This window comes from Trichechus manatus, unplaced genomic scaffold (assembly GCF_000243295.1).
Source record: "Trichechus manatus latirostris isolate Lorelei unplaced genomic scaffold, TriManLat1.0 scaffold00057, whole genome shotgun sequence".
Taxonomy (NCBI): Eukaryota; Metazoa; Chordata; class Mammalia; order Sirenia; family Trichechidae; genus Trichechus; species Trichechus manatus.
In genome coordinates this window covers 10,003,404-10,028,794 of record NW_004443993.1, presented here as the reverse complement: position 1 = coordinate 10,028,794, position 25,391 = coordinate 10,003,404, and the positions used below count along the sequence as shown (strand labels likewise).

Genomic DNA, 25,391 nt, shown 5'->3' with positions numbered 1-25,391 from the left:
GGAGAGGAGGACTCCTTTTCCCTTTATTTTTCCGGCCTCGCTGTAAGGTGCAGCGATGGCATTCCCCGAGGGCCGTCAGCAGGGCAGCCAGCTCATCCTGGTCACCCAGGACCTTGTCCGTGTGAACACTGATAGCCCTGGGCAAACCAGGACGGCTGGTCACCTGGTCGTTAGCCACGCCTTACGTGACGCCAGGGGATACGTGGATGAGGCGTGCCAACTCTCCAGGTGCTGCAAGTAAAGCCCCAAGGGGTCCGGGGCCCAGCTTGAGGTGTCTACAGTTCAGTGGGCCGCTAGAGGTGGTCGTCCTTAGGGGCAGGGGTCCGCGATAATGGCACCAGACTAGGGAGGCGTTCATGGCTCCTCACAGGGAGGTGCAGGTGTGGGAGGAACCTTGCCCTCCCCCGCCAAACACCGCAGGCACGTGCTTCCTGCGGCTGCTGTAACACAGTGCCACACGCCTAGCTCCTCAAAACAAGACGGATTCTTTCACAGTTCAGGAGGCCTAAAATCCAGGCGCCGGCAGGGCTGGTTCATTCCAGAGGCCTTTTCCACTCCTGGCCCTTTGCAGCTTCTAGAGGCCGCCCACATTCCTTGGCTTATGGGCCCCTCCTCCCCCAACAAAGCCAGCAGTGTAGCGGCCCTACGGTTACTTCTTCTGTAGCCACTTTGTATGGTGGGAAAACCACGGTCACAGGCCCGGGGATGGGGATGTGGCTGTCTGTGGGGGCTGTCACTCTGTCCGCCACAGCACCGTCTCAGTGTGATTGGCTGTTGGTCCTTCTGGCCCCAAATCAAAATGACCCTGAGGCCTGGCCTCGGGGCCCCTTCCCCGGCATTGCCCTGGGACGCCGGCAGAGTGTCCTGGGCTGTGCCCTCCAGGGCTCATTGGCATTTCTGGCTGTCTGTGATCCCTTTTGGGTTTTTGCCTTTCAAGGAGTCCGCAAGTGTGCGCGTTAGTTGTTGAAATAAACTCAACTCAGATACGGGTGAAGAAGACAGATGAGGCCAGTCCCCTGCCCCTCCCAGGGGCCGGACATGGGAGCCAGCCCCCAGGAAGTACCCGTGCTGGTTGACATCGGGTTGACTCAAGCTCACGGTGACCCCACATGTGTCACAGGAGAACTGTGCTCTGTAGGGTTTTCAAGGCTGTGACTTTTGGGAAGTAGATCGACAGGCCTTTCTTCCGAGGTACCTCTGGGTGGACTCGAACCTCCACCCTCTTCGTGAGCGGCTGAGCTTGTTTACCGTTTGCAGCGCCCGCTCAGGCCGGAGCCCCGTGAGCAGCGTCCTTTCCCAGTTGCTTTTAGATCACTCACCTGCTCACGTAGTGGTGATTCCAGAAAGCTCGTCCCCTCGGGCCCGTCGCAGAGCCCAAGGGTGGGGGCTCCCAGGGAGTCTGCTTGAGGTGTCGCTGTGATGGGAACTTGCCTGAAGCCCGTTTTCCTACCCGCCCTTGCTTTTTCCCCAGCCATCACTACCCAGGCACAGGGCGCTCATGGGCACTGGCATGCTGGGGTGTCTCCGTGTCTGCTCCTCTGCGGTGGGGCTTGTCCTTGGGTGTTGGCAATGCTCCAGTGCCTGAACCCCTCGGGCTGGGGTCGGGGGGCCGTGTCTGATGCCGCAGCCTGGTCGGGGGGCCGTGTCTGATGCCATAGCCTGTGATCAAGGGGCTGTGTCTGGGACCACAGTCCAGGGACTGTGTCCAGGGCTGCAGCTGAGATCAGTGGGCCGTGTCTGAGGCTGCAGCCCGGTGCTCAGGGTCGGCTCGTGGGGGACTGTGGGCCAAGATCAGGGGTCGGCCTCTGACCGTTCCTCCTCTCTCCCTGCAGAGGACGGGAGGGGCAAGCTGCGGCCGGCCAAGGCCAAGAGTGACCGGAAGAAGAAGAGCTACGGTCCCCTGCACCCCCACCTTCCCCTCTTGCCACCCCCACCAGCCCTGCCGCCGGCTCCCCCAGCCCACTTCACCCCTGAAGGGGTGCCCCTGCCACCACCCCTGCTGGAACCCTCTGTGCTGGCACCAGCCCCCACAGCCGAGGAGGAGAGCCTGCCGCCTGCGGCCCTCAACGTGGTACCCCCCGAGGCTCCCGGCGGAGCGGAAGACGAGGCTAAGCCACGGCCCATCATCCCTATGCTGTACGTGGTGCCCCGCAGCGAGCGCCTGGCCGGCGACAGGGAGCACCGCACCTGCCAGCAGGCCTTCGAGCACTTCGTCCAGAAGGGCACTGCCTGGCCTGAGCCGGCCGCGCCCATGGAGCTGACGCTGCAGGAGGAGCAGGGTGGGCCCGGGCGCCCCGAGATCCCTGCTCGGGCCGGCGATGTGCAGGTAGGCATGGGGCCGGGGTGTGAGGGCCTCCCCTGACGCCCTTGGACCACACATGCGTGGGCTGACTGGGCCGAGGATGCTGAGGGCTGGGAGCCGTCGGCCCCGCTGAGCTCCGTGCTGCGGCGGTGCCTCCAGAGGCAGCACGTTGTGTGTTCCAGGCGCCGTCCACGTTCCCAAAGTTGAAAATGGAGATCAAGAAGAGCCGGCGCCACCCGCTGGGCAGGCCGCCCACCCGGTCCCCGCTGTCGGTGGTCAAGCAGGGGGCCTCGAGTGATGAGGGTGAGCGCGGGCATGTGGGGCGGGCAGGGCTTGTCCAGGTGCCGCTCCAGCCTCTGGGTCAGAAGAGGCCGGGCCTTGACCTCTTTTTGGGGAGGGGCTCGCAGGAGACCCTCGTGGGAGTGGACGTGTCGTGGTGTCACCCTGTAGTGGTGTCCGTGGGAACCACCCTGCTCTGGCTCGTCTCTCGGGGTTCCTGCCCCCGGCCACATCCACCGCGTGGCTGAGGGAGACCCCAGCGTGCGGCTGGCACCCTGCAAGCAGTTGTTGTCAGGGATGCTCTGTGCTCTGACCTGCTGGCCAGGCTGCCCGTGGCGGGTGGTGATGCCAGGCTGCGAGTGACGTCCTGGGCTCCTCCTGGTGGCTGCACACAGTGTCAGGGCCAGGAGGGGCCATAACCAAGGCTCCAGCGAGGCCCGAGTTGGGGTGGGGGCACGGAGAATCTTCTGTCTAACAGTCAGCCAAGAGCCGCTATCTTCTATATAGAAACCCTGCTGAGCCAGTTTCTCATCCTCTGTGCCAGCCTACCGTTTAAGATGTACATAGGATTTGAAAATGGCCTGGGTGGCTTCCTTCTGGTCTAACTTGAAGCCCGGGGACGGGCGGCATTCTAGAAGCAGGCGGAACCGTGTGCGGGGCCCTGGCCATGGCCCTGTGTCCCCTTGGGCAGGCACAGTGGGCAGCTCCCGCTTTACACTCGGGGTGACTGGTGTGGCCGCTGTTTCCAGAACGTGCCTCAGGGCCTCATGTGGGCCACGGCGCCCCCCCCCACCCCCGCCCCAATGTGCCCCTTTGGGAATGAAACAGGATAGCGGGGTCCCAGGCCCCAGGCCCCAGAAAGGAGCCTTACAGGCAGAGCATCATGGAGAGCTGTCCCCAGGACGGGTGTGGGAGGGGGTGAGGCACAGCGAGGAGCTCTCAGGTGGCAGGAGGGGTGGGCCAGGGACCGGGAGACGGCAAAGGACTCCGTCCCAAGGCAGACTCAGGGCTTTTCTGGAAGCCTTTAGAGCTGAGGCATTCCTGGGTGGTGCAAACAGTTAATGTGTTCGGCTGCTAACAAAAAGGCTGGAGGGTCCAGTCTACCTAGAGGTGCCTCAGAAGTAAGGCCTGGCGATCTTCCCCAAAATCAGCCACTGAAAACCCTTTGGAGCTCAGTTCTACTCTGACACACATGGGTCGCCGTGGGTCGGGGTTGACTTAATGGCAACTGGCTTTGGAGGACAGAGGGTAGGGGGCGGCATGATGACACCTGGGCATCAGAGGCTGGGAGGTGGCCAGGCCATGGGGACCTGTCCACGTGGACGTGGCCGTCGGCCTCCCTGGCTCACGGGCTCTGTTGGGCGAGACTGAATGGGACTGAGTTTCTGTCTCCCTCCGCTGCCTCCCTTCCCCCTCGTCCCCGCCGGCCCTGCCCGTTTGATTCCAGAAACGCTGCCTTTCTCCGGGGAGGAGGAGATGAGTGACTCCGAGGCCCTGAAGTCACTGCTGTCGCTGCAGTGGAAGAACAAAGCAGCCAACTTCCAGGCGGAGAGGAAGTTCAACGCGGTGGCTGCGCTGACCAAGCCCTACTGTGCCGTCTGCACCCTCTTCTACCCCTACAGCCAGGTGGGTGCCACTGGGCTTGGGGGCTTGTCTGCTCCTGCTCAGCCCTCGCTTTGCCTCCAGAGAACCCCCAGTACTGCTTCGGGGGCGTGAGTGTCTGTGTGGGGGCTGGAAGAATCTGGAGACAGATAGTAGTGATGGCTGAATGTGGCGAGCGCCGTTGACGTCCCTGGAGTGTGCGCCTGAGAGTGGTTGGAAAACGGCAGATGTTTTGTTATATATATTTCGCCAAAACTTCTTTTTTTTTTAATAAAGGAAGGCCCTTGTGGTGCAACAGTTAAGCGCTCAGCTGCTAACAGAAAGGTCGGCAGTTGAAACCCACTAAGTGGTTCTTTAGGAGAGAAGACCTGATGATCTGCTTCCATAGAGATTCCAGCCGAGAAAACCCTATGGGGCAGTTCTGCTCTGTCTCACAGGGTCATCATGAGTTGGGGTCAGATTCTGGTCTAAAAAAGAAAAAACACCAAGAGAGGAGAGAAATTTGAGGAGGGCTGATGAAGGACCGCGGATCGCAGTCTAGAGCCGCAGCTGGAGCGGGGCAGCCCCGTGCCCACCTACTATTGAGGGTGGCGGCTGGGGCAAGGCGGAGCCCTCCGCAGGGTGGCGGGCGCAGCCAGGGGTCTGCCCGTGGGGCTGCCGGGAGCGCGCCAGCTTCTGAGTCTTGCAGGAAGGTAGCTTACCAACATGCGTTTCTGCAGACAAAGCTCACGAAGGGGAGTGGTGTGCGGCATGGAGGGGCCCAGGGAGGAGCCACGGATTGCTGTCCAGCCAGAGACTCCACCCAGCCTGAGGCTGGACAGCCGATCGGGTCGCAGTTGGTGCCCATGCTGCATCTTCAGGCTGAGGGATGATGTGGATGGGGCCTGGAGGCCTGTCTAGCTCCGAGTGTGCTCGCACAGTGTTGAGGGGCGGGCTGGGGCAGAGCAGAGTCCACCTTGCAGCTGGGGTCCCTGCCCGTGTCTTTGCTGGCATGCCTGATGCCCACTCTGTGCCCAGGCCCAGTGTCCCATGCCTGGGGTCCCCACCCCCCGTCTCCGCTGGCGTGTCCGACGCCCACTGTGTGCCCAGGCCCAGTGTCCCGTGCCTGGGGTCCCCGCCTGCGTCTCCGCTGGCGTGTCCGACACCCACTGTGTGCCCAGGCCCAGTGTCCCGTGCCTGGGGTCCCCGACGCATCTCTGTTGGTATGTCTGATACCCACTGTGTGCCTAGGTCCAGTGTCCCGTGCCTGGGGTCCCTGCTGTGTCTCCTTTGGCCGTGCCTAATGTCTGCTCTGTGCCCAGGCCCAGTTTCCCGTGCCTGGCGCTCTTTCCAGACGAGCCCTTCCCACGTCTGTCACTTGAGTTGGACACCAGGCCTCCTGGGCCGTGAGGCGCCAGGTCCTTCCATTTTTCGTCTGTATCTCAAGTCCTTCCCTCCCCAGCCACAGCCTGCCTTCCAGCCTTTTCCTTCCAGCCTGGATGGCTGCCCCCGCCCCCTTCTTGCTCTGCTCACTGCAGCCAGGTGGGTGTTGGGGAGGCAGCCCCACTGTGCCCAACCTGGGCTGGAAGCCCTTTGGGGCTCTCCACACCCACAGGGTGGGGCGTGAGCCCCCAATGTAGCCACACGCCCCCTCACCTGCTGTGATATCTGCCCCCACCACTCAGCTCGCCGCACCCCAGTCACCCTGCCTTGAGGGCTGATTTCTGTTCAGTCTTAAGGCCACCTCTTCCAGGAAACCTTCCCGGCCCACTGTCCCAGCCTGCCTCCCCGCCCCTGCATGCCTGTGCCCATGGGGCAGCCCCACCGTGTTTGTCGGCCCTAGATGCCGCATCTTGAGTCCTGTGCATCCCGGCTCCCAGCCTGACGCCCTGCACGTGTTAGTGTAGCCACTGGGGTGGACCTCACACCCCAGGCCTGTGCTCTGGGGTTGGGGTAGCCAGAGCAGACAAGGGTCTGGGTGCCCGAGCCGAGGGTGGGGAACCTGTCACGGTTCTGCCCCAGAGCTGCCGGGACCCATGTCTCAGACGAGGCGTCGCCTTCTGGTTCCCGAGACAGTAGGATACACTCTCGGTGTCCACTCCGGGCACAGCCCCCGTGTGTTGCCGGAGAAGCTTCTGGGCGTCACAGTCTGGGAACTCTGGTTAAAGATGCAGGTCTTCTTAACAGCAGTTGCTAAGCGGAGCCATAGTGACTGACGTTATGAGTGGGCTGCGTAGGCAGCGACTGCCGAGTCCCAGAGCTCTGGGGGTCGGCCACTGGTGCCCCTGCGTCTGGTGTCAGTGGTCGTGCCCTGCCCTCGCTGTCCCTCATGAGTGAGAACTGCTGGGCTGACCGTGGCCACCTGGGTGGAAATGAGCACAGACATGCTTTAGTCATGGTTCCAGGCGCAGGCCAGGGCTTCCCTGGCACCCCAGGCATCACCAGGCACATGGGCGTGCAGGGCATGGGCGTACAGGGCATGGGTATGTGTGCAGGGTGTGGGCATGCAAGCCATGGGCAGTGTGCAGGGGCATTGGCGTGCAGGGTGTGGGTGTGTGTGCAGAGTGTGGGCATGCAGGGCATGGGCAGCATGCAGGGCGTGGGTGTGTGTGTAGGGCGTGGGCATGCTGGGCGTGGATGGGTGTGCAGGGTATGGGTGTGTGTGCAGGGCCTGGGTGTGCAGGGCCATGGGCATTCAGGACCAGGTGGGTGTGTGTGCAGGGCATGGGCGTGCAGGGCCATGTGGGTGTGTGGAGCTGTAGGCATGCAGGGCATGGGCGTGCAGGGCCAGGTGTGTGTGTGTGTGCAGGGCTGTGGGCATGCAGGGCCAGGTGGCTTTGTGTACAGGGCATGGGCATGCAGGGCCAGGTGAGTGTGCAGGGGCATGTGGGCTATGGGTGTGCATGGCTGTGGGTGTGCAGGGCCAGGTGAGTGTGTGTGCAGGGTATGGATGTGTGTGCAGGGCCAGGTGGGTGTATGTGCAGGACATGGGGGTGTGTGCAGGGCTGTGGGCAAGCAGGGCCAGGTGGGTGTGTGGGGCTGTAGGCATGCAGAGCTGTGGGCGTGCAGGTCACAGAGCTCTCACCTCTGCTCCCTGATGGGCTACAATCCCCAGGGGCCTGGTGTGTGTGTTTCTGCCTCAACCACGTGTAGGGAGGGCTCAGTCCCCCCAAGTCAAGCACCTGGGTGTCCACACTGCTCGTGTATCCCTGCCTCTCTGGGTCCCAAGCAGGGCCCAGACGTCTCCTCGGTGCACACCTGAGCTGTGGCCGGGGCTCACGGAAGCGGACCCTCCCTGCCTCTGGGGTCTGGGGAGCTCGTCTCTGAGACCACTGCCATCTCACGGGCAGACTGTGGCTGGGGCTCCCAGGGGAGGCTGGGCGTGGCTCGCTTGGATCCCTGCGCCACGGAGAGAGTATTGTCATCACTGTCTCCTCGCCCGTGTAGTCATTCAGTCATTCGTGTGTTCAGCAAGTTTCCCCTGGAGCAGGAGGAAAGCGGGTGCAGAACTCAAATTCTAGTGAAAAGACCAGACTTAGTGGTCCGACTAAGACTGGAGGGACCCCATAAAGCTTGGCCCCTGGATTCTATCAGCCCAGAACTAAAACAGTTTCCAGGGCCAACTCTTCAGACAGGGATTGGACTGGACTGTGGGACATAAAGTGATACTTGTGAGGAGTGTGCTTCTTAGCTCAAATAGATACATGAGACTAAATGGGCAGCTCCTGTCTGGAGGTGAGATGAGAAGGCAGAGAGGGTCAGGAGCTGGGTGAATGGACACAGGAAATCCGGGGTGGAAAGGAGGGTGCTATCACAGTATAAGGAGAGCAACTAGGGTCACATAACAATGTGTGTATAAATGTTTGTGTGAGAGACTAACTTGAATTGTAAACTTTCACTTAAACTATAACAATAAAACAAAGCTTTTTATGAAAAAAAGTTTCCTTAGGGGTGGCTCCATGAGTCACCGTCCTGAGACGGGGTATATAGCCGTCACGGGGTGCAGGTTGGAGGGGACAGCCAAAATAAGAGCCCAGGTAGTTGCCCAGGTGATGGTCAGCACCGTGAAGACAGACAGCACCAGTCCCGTGGAGGGGCGTCTGCAGCCAGACAGGCACAGAGATCTGAGCGCTCCCGGCAGACGGCACTGCCTGAGGCAGGACCCGACGTGCAGCAGGAGGAGGCCATGTGCCCAGGCGGGCGAGAAAGCGAGGGGGAGCGACCCCGGGGGAGGACAGCAGGCCAGCATGTGTCGGCAGGGAGCCTGGACATGTTGCTAAGTGGGCAGGAGCCGCTGGTGGCTACCCGGAGCAGGGACTGTGGGGCCGTGGAGGTGAGGAGGAGGCCGTGGGCGTTTGTAGTTGGAGCCAGCAGGGTTTTCTGGAGGCCGGGGAGAGGGGACCAGGAGGGAGGGCCACAGGGGGCCCCAGCACGGAGAGGGTTCTGGTTTGGTCAGTACCACTGGTGCCCCCCACCCACCCAGGGGTGGCCTCAGAGTTGGGGGTAGCGTGCCACTTGGCATCCTAGGGAGGTTCCCCTGCACCAGGCTCTTGGGTGCCCCGCTGACAGCAGATCCGTCTCCCCGCAGTCCCTACAGCCTGAGAAGGAGACACCCCAGGCCATGCTTGGGGAAGGCCCCACGGCCGCCGCGCCACTCTCCAAAAGCGGCCAAAAGACACGGCCGCTGGTCCCCGAGATGTGTTTCACCGCGAGTGGCGAGAACACCGAGCCGCTGCCCGCCAGCTCCTACATCGGTGACGACGGTACCAGCCTGCTCATCGCCTGCGCCAAGTGCTGCCTGCAGGTCCACGCCAGTGAGTGCCGCGGGCCAGAGGGCACGGCTCCGCGCGGGGCCCAGGCAGGGTGCTTCACGTGGGCCCCCGGGCCGCCCTTCGGGGTTGCAGGACACGGTGTCACCGGGCACGGCTCGGTGAGGCCTCCGTGGGGGTCCCCCGATTTCTAATTTCCTCCATCCTTCCTGTAATGGGGTCGGGGGCTCCGCTCAACCCCTGGGTGGAGAAGGCTCAGTCATGGAGGAGAAAGGCCCAGCACTCTGGGCCACTTTACAGGTCAGGGGCCCACACCAGCCTGGAGGGAGGGCAGTGTAGAGGCCGGGAGTGTCTGGGGGACTCAGGTGGGTGGGCAGACTGAGGGGCAGGGCTTTTCCTGTCCCCTCCATCCCTGCCACTCATGCCTGCCACACTGACCACAGTGAGAAATGGGCCGGGAGTGCCCGGAAGGACCAGCGACGTGTTTCCAGAGCTATCTGGAAACCCTGCTCTCTCTGAAATCTTGCTCTGCCAATTGGCAAAACAAGGTGGCCTTCGAGGGTTAGAGTCCTTGCCCTGCCCCCTGGCCAAGGCAGGCCACTCCTGATGGCTGCTCGCCCGGTCAGCCTCCTTCTGGAAGGTTCTGTGAGCTCTGCTCCCCCTCCTGGATCCAGGAGGCGGCAGGAGGAGATAAGGTGCCTGCCAGGCACGCCAACATTTCCACACTCTGGGATCTGGGGCCAAAGTTACGAACTGATGGACGAGATAAGATGTGAGGTTGCTTAGCCTGCGTGATTTGTCTCTGCTGCTGATAGCTGCTCTCCCCAGACCCTTCAGGCCCGCGTAGCCCCAGACAAGGAAATGGTGTCTGCCCCTTTCCCGGTCACGGGGGTGGTGGAGGCCGCATGCAAGATTGAATCCCGGAGCAGGAAGAGTGCCCTTGGAGACGTTTAATTTGGCGTGCTCCTGACTGAGGGAGCGGCCCCAGATCTCTGTCCACCGTCCTCCCCTTCGGTGGTGGCCCACGGGGTAATTTTGCCTCCTGGCCGGGAGCTGTCGCTCTGATTTCTTGGGCCTGGGCGTGAGGTGTACTCTCAGGGCAGAGGGTGGCGCAGGGGTACAGCTGCCCAGGCTGGCACAGCCAGGTGGGAGAGGAGAGGCCAGGTGAGAGGTGAGTGCTCGCTGACCGACCTCGGGAGGCCAGAGGTCACGGCTCATCAGATGGTGAAACAACTTTGGTTTCAGCCTTGTAGGCATTGAGTTTGGCCCCACTCAGCTCAGTACACACGTCTCCATTGAGGATTGGCGTTAGGGGGCAGCCCCCGTCTTGCACAAGCTTGCCTGGGTGCACCCAGGGGTGGAGCAGGGAGCCTCTCTGCCAGCCCCCTTCCCCCTCTCATGTTGCTCAGTGGGGCCTCTGGGCACCCAGGGTGCAGCCACACTTCCTTGGACAGGGCCAGCCTCTATTGCAGGACTTAGAAAGCCAGCTGTGCCCACCCCCTGCCAGCAGAGCGCCCCTTCGTGCTCCCAGAGCCGTGTCTGGTGGGCGGTGGCCTCTGGTGAGGCAGAGCCCGCCCCCACCCTCCCCTCCTTGGTGCTTTGTCCGGGTTTCCTTAAGCTGGGGCCACGCCTCTCAGAAGACCACCTCTGTGACCCCGGCCTCCCTCCGGCCTGTGCTGAGGAGTACAGTTCTGCACAGAGCATGGCCCAGGCCTACTCATCGGTCCCCTCTGGCCCAGGTTGCACAAGGCCCGCATTCCAGTGTCAAACCACTGCCTGCTCAGCACTGAGTCTCAGCCTCCCTCGGCCCCTCAGAGCCCGGCCCAGACCTTCCTCCACGGCCCACAGCTGAGTGTCCAGAACATGGCCCTTCTAGCTCAGCTGGGTGGAGCTGTCCTTGGGATGCCGAGGTGCTGCCCTGGCTGAGGGCGTCGACTCTGCAGGGGCCCTCCTGCGCCCTCCTGCATCCCACTTCCAAATGAGCCGTTCCCAGCCCGCACCCCAGACTGCCCTCCCCGCAGCACTCAGTGGCCTGCGTCAAGGACAGAGGGTGGTGAGAGTGCACCCCTGCGAGGCTGGGCGGGCTCCAGAAGACCGTCAGCACTGCGTGCAGCCCTGTGCCAGCCCCGTGTCTCAGCACCCCATCTTTCAGGTTGTTACGGTATCCGCCCTGAGCTGGTCAATGAAGGCTGGACGTGTTCCCGGTGCACGGCCCACGCCTGGACTGCGGTAATTCGCGCCCCGTGGCAGGGTAGGGGGGCTCTGAAAAGCTGCCCACTATGGGGGGCAAGACTGGCCCGACCCCGATCCCGTGGGGTAACCGGGGGCTGGTGCGGGTGGGTGGCAGCCGGCCCCGGGTCGGGTGGGGGCTCTGTGCAGCCGCTCACGGTGGTGTCTCCTCCTGCAGGAATGCTGCCTATGCAATCTCCGGGGCGGAGCGCTGCAGATGACCACCGACAGGAGGTGGGTGAGCCGCCGCGGGCGTCCCAGCCTTCCAGAACCCTGCCCCGTCAGAGTCCTGCCTCTGCTTTTACCAGGAGTGTGGCCCTGGCCGGTGCTCTGGGCTCCCAGCTTTCCTGGTCCGTGGGTGGCAAGAAGCCAGGGACGACGTGAAAGTCAGCGATTATCAGCTGTCACCTCCGTGCGGCTGTCCCATGGGTGGGGTGGCCGAGGACGAGGGGAGACAGCGACTGCCTGGGCTACGAGACAGTCCCTTAAGCACAGTCCTCGCCATTTAATCCAACGTCAGGGTCGGAGCGGGCGCATCCCCCCCCACTACTGCCCCCCTGCTGCTGGCCTGGCTGCTGGCTGTGCTGGGTGCTGGACTGAGTGTCACAAGGAGGCGCACCTGGATGACCCCGACAACACACCCCTCCCCCCACCTTCCAGGTGGATCCACGTCATCTGCGCCATTGCAGTCCCCGAGGCCCGGTTCCTGAATGTGATGGAGCGCCACCCTGTGGACATCAGTGCCATCCCTGAGCAGCGGTGGAAGCTGGTGAGTGTCTCCTTCCGTGCGTTCCGTGACGTCCTATGAGGTTCCGCGAGTGTGGGCCGGGCCCTGCCATGTGCGTTTGAGATGGACCTGCCTGCCCACCTGGGGCCAGGCGGAGAGCTCCTGGCTCCTCCGTCCAGGGCTAAAAATGCCAAGTCCTGCGCCAAACTCTTGGCACTTCTCCGTGGACCAAGGGTCGCAGTGAGGAAGCAGACGAGATGAGCGTTAAATTTGTTCTTGTTGTTAGGTGCCGTCGAGTCGGTTCTGACTCATAGCGACCCGATGTACAACAAAATGAAACACTGCCGGGTCCTGAGCCATGCTCACGATCGTTGTTAAGCTTGAGCCCATCACTGCAGCCACTGTGGCAGTCCATCTCGTTGAGGGTCTTTCTCTTTTTTGCTGATACTCTACTTTACCAAGCATGACGTCCTTCTCCAGAAACTGGTTCCTCCTGATAACATGTCCAAACTGTATGAGACGTAGTCTCGCCATCCTTGCTTCTAAGAAGCATTCTGGTTGTACTTCTTCCAAGATAGGTTTGTTTGTTATTTTGGCAGTCCATGGTATATTCAATATTCTTCACCAACACCACATTTCAAAGGTGTTAATTCTTCTTTGGTGTTCCTTATTCATTGTCCACCTTTCGCATGCATAGAAGGCAACTGAAAACACCATGGCTTGGGTCAGGTGCACCTTAGTCTTCAAGATGACATCGTTGCTTTTCAACACTTTAAAGAGGTCTTTTGCAGCAGATTTGCCCAATGCAACGTGTTGTCTGATTTCCTGACTGCTGCTTTTCCATGGGTGTTGATTGTGGATCCAGGTAAAATGAAATCTTGACAACTTCAGTCTTTTCTCCGTTTATCATGGTGTTGCTTATTGGTCCGGTTTTGAGGTGGATTTTTGTTTTCTTTATGTTGAGGTGTAATCCATACTGAAGGCTGTGGTCTTTGATCCTCATCAGTAAGTGCCTCAAGTCCTCTTCACTTTCAGCAAGCAAGGCTGTGTCATCTGCATATTGCAGGTTGTTAATGAGTCTTCATCCAGTCCTGATGCCCCGTTCTTCATATAGTGTTAGTTTTAGCAAATGTTTATTTTGGAACGGGTCACACAGACACAGGGCGCGCGGTCAGGAGATGCAAAGGTGCCCCGTGAGAACCAGCCTCCCTCCCCAAGGCAGTGAGTCTCCTGGTTCCTCACACACCTCTCCGCGGGTGTCCTTTGCACCATGGAGCAGCGGGTGCCGGCCCCACCTTCTCTGCATGACGAGAAGTGACCGCACGCCCCGCTCGCCCCCTCCTTCATTTGTTTCACCGCTGAACCATGGAGCTTGAGCTAGTGCAGCTGCGCGGACGTGGGCATGGGACTGCCCCTCGGATACATGAGCCATGAGCCCCTCATTAGAGTGCAGGCCATTCCCGGTCATGGTGTCCAGCCCGCCTACTAGGGGGCCCCCTGTGGTGCCAGCAGCCATACCTCGGAGCCCATGAGCACCAACGGTGAGCTCAGTGCTGGCAGACCCCTGAGCCTCCCTGTCCTCAGCCTCCATCTGTGCGGTGGGTGGCAGCAGTCCCTGCCTCGCTGGCCGGATGAGTGCTCACTATACCGTCAGCGTGGGTGGTGGCCCTGGGGCTTGTCGTCACTGCATCCTCTTTGTCGGAACTCCAGTCGCACTGCGCGTCAGAGACACCAGGATTTGGCCCACTCAGTAGGCGAGGAGCTGGGGCTCAGAGGAAGCAGCTCCCCTGGCCCAGGTTTGGTGACTCCCTCTCTGGCTCCCAGCCACCTGAGGCCTCTGGGGCCTCCCCACACCTGCCTGCAGCTTCGCTTAGCTGCTCCTGCAACCAGGCCTTCTGCCAGGGCCAGGTGGGATGCAGCCCGAGGAGAGACGAGGGAGAGTCAGGTGCCCACGTGGGGCTCAGACCCTGCACGTGTGCGAGCAGGTTGCCCTGTTGTGGGTGTTACTGCCAGGGTGATGGCAGGGAATGAAGGTGTGACCTCTCGAGCCTCTGGGACATGTTGCATCACCCTGGGAGTGGGCCCCAGCCAAGACCACCAAGTGGCATGGGGCAGCGCCCACCACAGAGCCCGGGCTCCCCATACAGTGATGCCTGTCCACAGGCCCAGGAACGGGGGTGCTGGGGTGGCGCGCTCAGAGCCCACAGATGCAGCCCGTGTAGCAGTGCAGCTCACCCAGCGTGGCCAGGGGATGAGCCCCTCGGGGCCGGCAGCTCGGCCCCAACGTGGCGTAAAAGGCACCATTACTCAGGTGGAGTGACGGTGCGGTGCTAGCGATAAGTCCTCCCCCCACGCTTTGTGAATCGGCCGACGTCTGTGGCGCACAGCTTGTTCATTACTGGCGCTTGTAACAATGAATTAAAAATCCTTTTACACGAGGCCCACTTGTACTGCTTAATGGAGCCACACAAGGAAGCAGGCACTTAACTCCTGCCTGCCGGGCGCCTACACTGCTCTGGGCGCCAGGGTGTCCGGGCAGGTCCGATGTGAGCTGGGGTCAGCCCCCAGCCGAACCAGGTTGGCGGCAGATGGGACCACCCACTGCGCCAGGCTGGAATGGTTCCTGGCAGCTGTGGGAGCATGCCAGAAATTTCCTGGGGGAACACCGAGGTCTGGGCGGGGACTGAGGTCATTGCGGGTGCAGCACTGGCCCCATGGGGCAGGAGGAGACACAGCTGGGGGGGGACTGGTCCCCCCTTCCCACTTAGCTGTGCTGTGTGGTTTAGGGCGCCCATGTGTCAGGCTCCAGAGGGAGAGGACTCGTCCCCTGCCCCCATCGGGCACCAGGGTGCATTTACCAAGCAGGTTGGTGGCAGCCGTCCTGCCCAGGCTGCAGAGGGCAGCAGACGTGGTGCCCACATGTGGTGAGTCTGCAGTCCCGGCAGGCAAGGGCCCTCAGCTTCCTCCCAGACCACACTCTGCACGGACGCCACTGCTCTCCAGCCTCTGACGACTCAGGCACCCTGAAGGAGACCAAGGCCAGAACATGGAAATCAGGCCCTGGAGACCCACCCAGTCCCACCCCGTGAGGGCTGACAGAAGGACCACCTGGTACACGTGAGCCTTGCGAGCCACACGGGCCCAGGAGCTCTGGAGCAGACAGCCCCGGTGGATCCATGGGACAGTGTGTTTAGACCCTTCAGTCCAGGACGCTGGGATGTAACTCCGCTCACCTGGGGAGCCAAGAGCAGCTGACCCTGCTCCTGGCCCACCGTGAATGCACCCCCAGGGCACGGGGTGCCACGGACACCTCATCTCTCGGCCTGCCGCTAGCCCGTTGTCAGTGGAGGCAGCTGTGCGTGACTGCAGCTGGGGCTGCGCTGCCCCGTGTGCTGGACGCTGGCCCCTGACAGACCGCACGGGAGGGCCCGGCTCACGTTCTTCATGACGTGGGCACCCGGGATGTCGAGCTGCCAGCCCACAGGGATGGAAACGGACTGTGCGTGTCGGGCTGCAGATGGTCACTCTCGACTGGGCGTCAGGTTTCCCCTGGGCTCCCCCAGCCCTCAAGTCCCAGGTGTCTCTGGAAGTCTCTGGAAGCTTCTGAATGTCCCCTTCCCCTGCGCCTCCCCATGGGTCCTTCCCTACCTTCCCATGGTTTCTCCTCTGTTGCCCGCGCCCCCTACCGCCCGGTGTCAGGCACCTTTTGGCCTCAGAGGCAGCCACTCCGGCCTGGCCAAGCTCACTGGGGGCCCTCTTGGTGAGGGTTAATGCCGCCACTCCACTCAGCAGCATCCGGCCTGTTGCATATCAGCGCTGTCCCTGCCAGGAGAGAGTGAGGTATTGACAATTTAATAATGAGCCAGCGTTGCCTTCGATCAGCCTCAGGCGCCATGTTCCTGCAGCACCCTTTGCCGCTGTGCTTCTCTGGCTTTTGAACACAGTTTATGGAGAGATAAGGGCCCGCTTATTAAATGCTCAGGATGACGGCTGCAGGGCCCGGGGCCTGGCGGCTGCGAGCCAGCTGGGGGACCTGTGGTGAGGCTGCCACCAGCAGCTCCTCAGGGCCCTCCCGTGCACCTGGGTGCTGACACCGGGCAGAGAGGGGCAGGGGCCCAGGCGGGCGTCTCGCCTGCTGTAAGGAGGTTGCTTTCGAGTGCATTATTATTATTTGAGATAAAATTGACAACATAATATTCACCATCTTAACCGTTTTAAAGCGAACAGTTCAGTGATTTTTTGTACATTCACAGAGTTATGCAACCCTTACCACTACCTAACTCCAGAACATTCTCACCACTCCAAAAAGAAGCCCCATGCCCATTAGCAGCCTTTCCCCATTCCCTCCGCCCCCAACCTCTGTCGCTGGGTACCGCTGAGTCGATTCCAACTAATGGTGACTCCACGCGACAGAGTGGAACTGCCCTGTAGGGTTTCCTGGCCTGTAATCTTTATGGAGCAGATTGCCAGGCCTTTTCTTCCCTCGTGCTGCTGGGTGAGTTCAAACCATCCACTTCTTGGTTTGCAGCCGTATGCTTAACCATTGCTCCCCCAGGGCTCCTTCCCTAGTCCCTGCCTCTAAGCAGCCCATAGCCGCACTCCCCCCCCACCCCGTCGGGTCTCGTTCCTAGGGGACCGTGCTGGGGTCTGGGGGGTCATTCCCAGGAGACAGTGCTGGGTTTGGGGTCCGGGGGTCGTTCCCAGGAGACAGTGCTGGGTCTGGGGGTCGTTCCTGGGAGACAGTGCTAGGGTCTGGGGGTCGTTCCTAGGAGATAGTGCTGGGTTTGGGGGTCGTTCCTAGGAGACCGTGCTGGGTCTGGGATTTAGGGGTTCGTTCCTAGGAGACAGTGCTGGGTCCAGGGTCTAGGGGTTCGTTCCTAGGAGATAGTGCTGGGTCTGTGGTCTAGGGCTTCTCTAGGAGACATTGCCAGGTTTCGGTGGTCATTCCTAGGAGACAGTGCTGGGTCTGGAGGTCGTTCCCAGGAGATAGTCCTGGGGCCCAGTAGGGGCTCCTGGCCCGGGGCAGCATCCCCAGCCAGCGCCCCGACCCTGCTACCTGTTCCCGCAGAAGTGCGTGTACTGCCGGAAGCGCATGAAGCGGGTGTCGGGCGCCTGCATCCAGTGCTCCTACGAGCATTGCTCCACGTCCTTCCACGTGACATGCGCCCATGCCGCCGGCGTCCTCATGGAGCCGGACGACTGGCCCTACGTCGTCTCCATCACCTGCTTCAAGCACAAGACGGGCGCCCATACGGTGAGTGCCAGCCCGCACCCCCTGCCCGCCGCCCGCGCCAGCCCCTCTGAAGGCCGCCCTCCCCCCGCAGGCCCAGTTCCAGCGGGCCGTGACCGCAGGCCAGATGGTCATCACCAAGAACCGCAATGGGCTTTACTACCGCTGCCGTGTCATCGGCGTCGCCACACAGACCCTGTACGAAGTGAACTTTGACGACGGGTCGTACAGCGACAACCTCTACCCGGAGAGCATCACAGTGAGCCAGTGGGGGGTGGGGGGGCAGAGGGAGCAGGTGGGGCCAGCCCTCCCGGGGTGGGGGGCGGGAGGGGAACCTATCCCTCCAGGGGACGGGGTGGGGAAGGGCCGTCCCTCTGAGCACCTGGTCACCTGTGACCGGGTGGACCAGCCTAGGCCTTAGGCGGGGAAGCACTCTCCGCTTCTGCAGTCCTACCCAGCCTACAACGAGGCAAACCACTGGGGCCTCCCAGTCCTTGTTTGTTGTCAGCCTGCAGTGTGATTTCGAGCAGGAGTCTGAAGACCTTCCCTTCGCTCTAGCGTCCATGGCTGCAGGGCAGGCGGCGGGGAGGCTGTAATCGGGTTAGAGAGATGTGAGGGCCTCACTTAGCTGTCCTCTGTCTGCAGAGTAGAGACTGCGTCCGCCTGGGACCCCCTCCTGAGGGCGAGGTGGTGGAGCTGCGGTGGGCAGACGGCAATATCTACAAGGCCAAGTTCATCTCCTCGGTGACCAGCCACGTCTATCAGGTGAGCCCTGGAAGCCTCATCAGCCCTGTTTTCCCAGGTGCCCAGAGAAGCAAGAGTCCCAGGCAGGTGGCAGCTGCTTCTGTGTCGGGTCGACTGGTGCCACCAGTGCTGAGGTTGGGGTGTGGGGCAGGGCCTCTGCTTGTCCTCTGATTCTGCTAGAAGGGACCTTGGCTGTGTGACATTTTCTTTTTTAGGGATGTCTTCCTGATTTTCAAAAATGTAGACATGGGTGTGGGTTTCTTTCCTAATTGTGGGAATCACACTTGGCAGTCAGAGAAATTATTTTAAAATGTGGAATTTTAGAAAAGTCACCCACATCTTGGAGGGCCCAGTGGTGCAAACGGTGAACACACTCAGCTGCTAACGGAAAGGCCGGCAGTTTGAGCCATCCAGAGGCACCTTGGAAGAAAGGCCTGGTGGTCTGCTTCTGAAAAATCGGCCACTGAAACCCTGTGGGGCAGTTCTGCTCTGACACACGGGGGGCGCCATGAGTCGGAGTCAGCTCGACAGCCACTGGTGGTTATGTTCTTTCCGTGTATCTTCATAAGTGAGCTGGATCACTCTTTTCTGCTCACATCTGTTTTTCTCCCCCTGCCCTGATTTGGCGGGCCTGTGAGGGTGGGGAATGAAGACTCAGAGGAGTGCTCAGGATCCCCCGAGATCACACAGCAAGTCGGCAGAGCCATCCTGACCTCCGCTGGCTGCCTCACCCCATGTTTCTTTGTGGACATTTGGGTTCAGCCCTTAAAGGCGAAAGTGAAGGAGAAAAGGAGCAACCTCACAGCTGTGCCGAGGCCATAGTTAGGAGGCGGCGCCAAAGCTTTGAAGGAACCTTGGTGGTGCAATGGTTAAGCACGTGGCTGCTAACTGAAATGTTGGCGATTTAAACTCAAAAGCAGCTCCCTGGGAGAAGGGCCTGGCAGTCTGTCTTTATGAAGATTACGGCCTAGGAAACGCTACTGCGCAGTTGTGCTGTGTCACGTGGGGTCCCTGAGTCGGAATTGCTCGACGCCCCCCGATGATGACACCCATGGCTTTGCACTGCCCTGAGATCACAGGAGCGCTGGGGTCCCGTGACCACTGGGCCCGTTGTCGTCCGTGGCGTTCGTGCTTTCCGGCCTGGCCTCTTCCAGCTGGCTGCTCTGGCAGGACCCTCCAGCCTCGCCTGTCCGCCTGAGAATGTGGCTGCACCCTACATCCAGGATACCACGGGTGAGGGGTCCAGGCCGTCAGCCCTCAGTGAGCTGGCTGATTGAACGTGCCTGCACAGAAAACCTCAGCCGCAGATGATCCCGACGTTCCCACTGCTGCTGGGCCCTGCCACTGGGGGAGGCGTCCACAGCTCATGTGGTGTCCCTGGGGTTGGGGGGCGGGAGGTTCAAACGGTTCTGAAAGGTTGGCTGTTTGAGTCCACCCAGAGGTGCCTCAGAAGAAAGACCTGCGTATCTACTTTAGAGAAATCAGCTACTGAGAGCTCTGTGGAGCCCAGTTCTGCTCTGACACCCAGGGGCTCGCCATGAGTCAGAATCCAGTCCCCCGCAGCTGGTAGGATTGTGTTTAGCTCAGCGCGGCGGCAGTGCCAACTTGCACCCCCACCACGTGGGGCAGGAAAGGGTGGCAGGTAGTCCCCACCATGGCCAGTCTGCCGGCTCTTCTCTCCACCTCTCCCCCCACTTCAGCACAGCTCGGGCCCAGGAGTGACTGTAGGATCTGGGCAGGAGGGTCTGTAACCCAGCCTCCCCTACCTGTCGCAGCCTGGCTTCACTTGTGCCCTGGAATCCTGCTGCTCTCCTGCCCCCACCCCGGGCCCCCGATTCTGTGCCTGCCTTTGGGAGGCCGGATGCCACCAGCCTCAGATTCCACCCAGGATGTGTACTGCGCAGCCTTTGGGAGCCGCTTGGAGCAGCCTGGCCTGCTGGAGTGGACTAGCCCTGCCTGATGCAGGGGAGCGGGGAGGTGGCCACCAGCTAGACAGCCCCTTCCAGCGGCATCCCAGTCACAGCTCCCTGTTAGAGCTGGAAATGCCTGAGCCAGGAGTGGGGGGGAGCTCTCATAGGGAACTGGGTGAGCTGCTCTCGAGTCTTGTAGGAGCCCTGGTGGCGCAATGGTGAAGCACTCAACTGCGAACTGAAAGGTTGGTGGTTTGAACCCCCCCAGTGTTCCGCAAGATGATGACTTTCTCCTGTAAGGATTCCAAAGAAACAAATCCATTGTGGAGTCGATTGCAACTCAGAGAGACCCCATAGGACAGAGTAGAGCTGCCCCACAGGGTTTCCGAGGCTTTAAATCTTCACACAAGCAGACTGCCACGTCTTTCTCCCACAGAGTGGCTAGTGGGTTCAAACCACTGACCTTCCGGGTAACGCTGAGTGCTTTAACCACTGTGCCAGAAGGACCCCCCACCCTGTAAAGATTACAGCCTAGGAAAACCCTATGGGGCAGTTCTACTCTGTTACCTGGGGTCGCCCTGAGTTGAAAATTAACAGCAGCTACAACAACAACATCAAGTCTTGCTAGGGACAGTAAGGCCATCTCTGTCCCCGTGATTAAAGGACGCTGGATCTTCACAGCTTCAGACAACATTCCCGCTCACTGCACGTTCTCGGGGCCACGCACTGGAGCGATCCTCTTTTCCTCTCATGAGCCTTGGCTCGTCTCTTCTGTGAGGGTATCGAATATCGCTGCAGACTGTATCCGGGATCCAAGGTGGCGAGGCCCGACTGCAGAGTTGCCTGATTTCACCTCAGGGACCTCCCGTTGGGAAGCAGTCTGATTAGAGGACTCCCAGTGAGCAGCCGAGGTGTGAATGACCACACACTTCTCTTTTCGAGACCTGCCTTCGAGAGAAGGGCTTCGGGACTGCAGGACATCTCTCTGAGGGGAAAATGTGGATTGGACAGTCGAAGTAGCCCCTTCAGAGGCCAGGGGTCTGCAGCCTGGCACTCCCATGAGAGATGTCCAGGGTGGGTGTCTCCAGAAGGGGGTGTGGAAAGTTCTTTGAAAAGTCAGTCTGACCACATGCTGGTATTCTTCCTTCTTTGGGAAACCTCTGAGAATGCTAGAAAAGATGTAGATAAATTATTAGTCCTGCTTGGAAATGAGAAAGGAAGCTCTCGGTGGGTCCCTTAAAGAAACAGAAGGTGCCAGGTGTGCTGGCTGGCAAGCTGGAAGTTGCCGCCTCTCGGATGGGCATTCTTCATAGAATTTTCTCATGTCAGCAGACTCCCAAGGAAGGCCAGCAACAGGAAGAGCTCACCCCCGAGAAAACAGCTCATGGAGGCAGTCAGCAAACAGCTTAAACGATTATTTAATAGTCCTCAGAGTGCTGGGGGACGTGGGGGTCACATCCCTGAAACAGACGGGGGTTATGAGAGAAAACCGGTGGAGGTTCTGAAAAGGAAAACCGTGGTGGTGGCCGACAGGATACCTGTGAGGTGGTGGTACGGCCTCTGTGCCTCACGGGCCCGGGGGACACCACCGTCGTGCCCGGCGGAGGCAGCCCTGGAGCCATGTGGCGTATGCCCACGTCGCCCCGAGAGGGAGCCTGGACAGAGCTGGTCACCTGGGACAGAGCTGGTCACCTGGGCACTCAGGAGGTGGCCACTGACCCCACACTGGCCTGGGCTTGGTACAGGTGACAGCGGGCTTCCAGGAGGTTCCTCACCCACCCACTGCCGATGCCCACAGAGATCACACAGACAGGCTCTGCTCTAGAAGTCCCCAGGGTGTTGGAGCCCCGAGATCCTCACACTCTGTGGCTTCCACAGCCCGCCCCAGGTGGGCCCCCCAAGTGTGACCCCCTCCAACCACGTTAGAAAAATGCTCCGTGTGATGTTGCCCTCGGGGGCGGGGTGCAGGGTGCCGGAACTCTCCCCGTGTTACCCTTGCGGCTGCGCTGAGCGACCGTTATCTCAACAATAAAGTGGTTTTTAATATGGCATGAAAAGCCCACCCTTGGGGGTTCACAGCGAGAGTCCAGGTTCTGGGGAGAGACCCACAGCAGGGAAAGCAGTGTAACTCTAAGGGCCACGTTTCCTCCGTGACTTGACCACAGGGGAGCCCGCGGGCTGGGACGAGGTGGTCAGCCCTGGCCCCTCATGGAGCTTCTCTTCTTACCCCGGGGAAGCTAGAGCGGGTCTCCCGGGCTTCCTGACCTAGAAACCCGAGCTGCTTTCCTCGGTTTCTAGAACTCGCTTTTTCCTCCTGGGAGGAAGCCTCCTTCTCTGGGGTGACTGAATCCCCGTGTGCTGGGAGCCTGCTTTTCTGGGGTGACTGAATCCCCATGTGCTGGGAGCCTGATTTTCTGGGGTGACTCAATGCCCGCGTGCTGGGAGCCTACTTTTCTCGCGTGATTGAATCCTCGTGTGCAGTATCTGCCAGTAGCAAGGGAGAGGCCTTGCTGGGCACAGCAGCCCGTCTGGAGGTGGGCTCAGCCCCGCACACGCAACCGGCGGCTCAGGGACTCGGCCCTCCCACAGTGGGGCATGGCCGAGGCGCTGCCAGCCTTCCGGGTCCGGGCCAGACTGGCTGGCCGTCCTCGTCCGTGACTCTTGCTTTCTCAGGGGGCTGGGGGTTTAGATGAGGGGACCCCTCTGCCCTGATGTTCCCCCACTGGACAGGCCCTGGGCGGGCTTTTATCCGTTTGGCCAGGCAGCACCCTGGGCCACCCGTAGCCCCACAAGCTCCTCGGACAGGCCTGCTGGCTCGTCTCCCACAAGGGTGGCCGAGGGTGACCGCCTGTCGGAGCATCCAGGCCGGGAGTCGAAGATCAGGCCTCCCCACCTCCTCACCCATTCCTCTGCTGCCCGGGGCTGGGGTGGGCTCCGGCGTCCGCCTGTTTGTGTCTCCGTCCTTGTTCTGCACAAGTTGGAAGGAAAGACCAGAGGCAGGGGTCCCAGAGGGCGGCACAAGGCTGCCCAGAGGCTCCCTGACCCTTCTCTCTCCAGCACTTGGAACCCTTAGAGTCGGTGCCCAGGCCTGCACGTGGAGCCTCCAGCTGCTTGGGAGCTTCCGAGAGCCTGGGCCAAGCATTGTCCTCCTGGGTGAGGGAGTTTGGCTAGAGCAGTGGGACAGCTCACCCTGGCCTGGTGTGCTGTGGAGTCCATGACCCACTGGGCCTCCACTCGGCCCCCCTCTCCCAGGCCTCAGGACTGTCCCTACCCATTGGGCAGGACTCTCACAGGAAGTGACTGCAGAGGCTCAGACAAAAGGGCCAGCTTCAGGCATTGAGGGATCCGGCATCTCCAGCCGATCTTGATTTGTTTGGGCTCGGGGCAGGCATCATGGGCAATGAGGCCCGAGCACAGGACAGCATCTGCCTCGCAGGTGGAGTTTGAGGATGGGTCCCAGCTGACTGTGAAGCGCGGCGACATCTATACCCTGGAGGAGGAGCTGCCCAAGAGGGTCAGGTCGCGGCTGGTGAGTGGCCACAGGGTGGGCCGCGGTGGGAGGCTGGGGGCCTCGGGGCCGGGGAGCTTTCTCCTGGGCTTCTGGAAGTGGGCCCTGGCGTCCCATTTCACCGGAACTGACCGAGCCTTCCTAGCCTTCCAGCCGAGCAGCTCCCCTCTGTCAGCCCATTGCCTCCACTCCAGCCAGGAGGGGGTGCTGCGGATGTTTGGGGGAGCCAGCTCCAAGGGAGGAGGCTGTCCGGGTGGCGGGAGTGGGCCGCCCCCCTTCTGACAGAGCGGGGCACAGAGCAGGAAGAGCCTCCACCAGCCTCTGAGCCCTCGGACGCTGGACGCGTGCTCACCACAGCTCCAGCTGCGGGTCCCGGAGCACAGCCTGCGCCACAGCTGGCGGCTTACAAACCGCTGTCCCAGCGCGCGCCCCCTTTTAAGGGGACAGCGAGTCGAGAGGCGGAGGGGGAACGCTGGCTTCTCCCCACCCCTGTTGCGCACAGTGGCGTCACTAGAGCTGGTGTCGCCCCTCCACGCTAACTGCACGGTATCGTAGCTGAAACGCCGGGACATTTGACGGATCGGCGACTGTGAAAACTGACGGCAGCGGAAACGCCGGCGCCCGCTTGTGGTGTGGGCGGGCAGGCGGGGCACGCGGCACCCCAAAAACACCTCACTGCTGCCGAGTCGATGCCGGCTCAGCGGCCCTATAGGGGTGTTGGTACATGAGTGTCTGTGTCGATACATACAATCTGGATTTAGGAAAATGTTTTTATTACAACGAACTACAGGGATATTTTTATAAAGAATAATTTCTGCTGGAACGCTGCACAGACATTTTATAGACAGTCATTCTGATGGTGTCATCCCCTCTGACAGTGTCATCCTACGTGGTCCACACCCCCGCACCCTCCAGTGATGCCACTGGCCGCACGTTTCCTTTCTCTCGTTCTAATCCAGCCTTGAGGTGTGGTGGGTGGGGTCATGGGAGGCTCCCCTGGGGACCCTTGTGCCTGTGCTGCCTCCTGGGCTCCCGTCCTCCAGGAAGTGGCCTGTCCCTCCGCTCCTCCCAGGGGAGCCAGCAGCGGGGTGTGAGGCCCCTCTCCCGCCCCATCTGCCGGGAGGGCCATGGGGAGCTCACCTGCAGGACCAGGGTCCCCGGGGAAGCAGGGTCTTGCCGAGCGGCACCCCTAGCAGGCAGCTAGCCCACTGGGAAGGTCCTTCACTGAGAGACAGTGGCCCCTGGCCCTGCCACGCTGAGCCTGCCCCCCACTAACCGTGTACTCTCTGGTCCCCGCAGTCAGTCAGCACGGGGGCACCCCAGGACAGCGTCTTCTCGGGAGAGGAGGTGAAGGCCGCCAAGCGCCCGCGGGTGGGCGCCCCACGCACCAACCCCACCACCACCACCACCGAGGACACGGCCCGGAGCCTGGACTACCTGGCCTTCATGGAGAGCCTGCTGCAGGCACAGGGCCGGCCTGGAGCCCCGTTCTAGAGCATTCTAGAGAGTCCGCTGGTGTCCATTCATCCTTGACCTCTCAGCCCAGCATGGCCGCCCAGCCCCCAGGAAGGAGGCAGCGGCCCCGCACCTGCTCGCCGGGAGCCCTGGCCTCGCCTCCCTCCTGGCCCCAGAGGCCACCTCCCGCGCGGGCCCTGTCTGCAGCGAGCAGCAGTGACAGGCCAGACGCGGCGGGACTCAGGGAGCAGGGCCGGCCGGCCCGGGGCGGCCAGGGCCCACCGCCCACCTCAACTCCTCAGACCCTGAACCATGAAAAGCTCTTCGAAAAGGTGCTACCACATTGCCTACTGAGCGAGTCCGGAATTGGGACCGTGTACATAGATCACCTTTGTGAAGTTCTTTCTATAAATGCTATTGTTTAAAAAAAAAAAAAAAAAAAAAAAAAGACAAGGGAGAACGGAACACGGAGAAAAGAAAAACATCCCCAAAGTTGTTTTCTAAGATTTGTGGCTTTAAAAACAAAACAAAACACACAAAGCAGAAACGTTCTTTTTCTCAGAACCGGGATCTGCGGAGGACGGCAGCCTCGCCTTGGGTTTCGTTTGTTGCTGTTTTAAACCGTCGTTTGCCGGCAGAGTGGGCGGGGGGCGCCGC

General features: G+C 61.1%; 1 protein-coding gene across 1 annotated transcript in view; it reads left to right on the top strand.

Annotated features, from left to right (window-relative positions):
• KDM4B (lysine demethylase 4B) overlaps nucleotides 1–25,182 on the top strand; it is a 156,858-nt gene extending 131,676 nt beyond the window's left edge. Inside the window, exons 12-23 of the mRNA XM_023733274.1 lie at nucleotides 1,833–2,326; nucleotides 2,485–2,605; nucleotides 4,029–4,207; nucleotides 8,751–8,976; nucleotides 11,084–11,160; nucleotides 11,339–11,394; nucleotides 11,821–11,929; nucleotides 16,956–17,141; nucleotides 17,212–17,376; nucleotides 17,763–17,882; nucleotides 23,208–23,300; nucleotides 24,579–25,182. Coding sequence (XP_023589042.1) covers nucleotides 1,833–2,326; nucleotides 2,485–2,605; nucleotides 4,029–4,207; nucleotides 8,751–8,976; nucleotides 11,084–11,160; nucleotides 11,339–11,394; nucleotides 11,821–11,929; nucleotides 16,956–17,141; nucleotides 17,212–17,376; nucleotides 17,763–17,882; nucleotides 23,208–23,300; nucleotides 24,579–24,773 — 2,021 coding nt within the window. The 3' untranslated portion in view covers nucleotides 24,774–25,182. The remainder of the gene's footprint in view (nucleotides 1–1,832; nucleotides 2,327–2,484; nucleotides 2,606–4,028; nucleotides 4,208–8,750; nucleotides 8,977–11,083; nucleotides 11,161–11,338; nucleotides 11,395–11,820; nucleotides 11,930–16,955; nucleotides 17,142–17,211; nucleotides 17,377–17,762; nucleotides 17,883–23,207; nucleotides 23,301–24,578) is intronic.
• The last annotated feature ends 209 nt before the right edge of the window (nucleotides 25,183–25,391 follow it).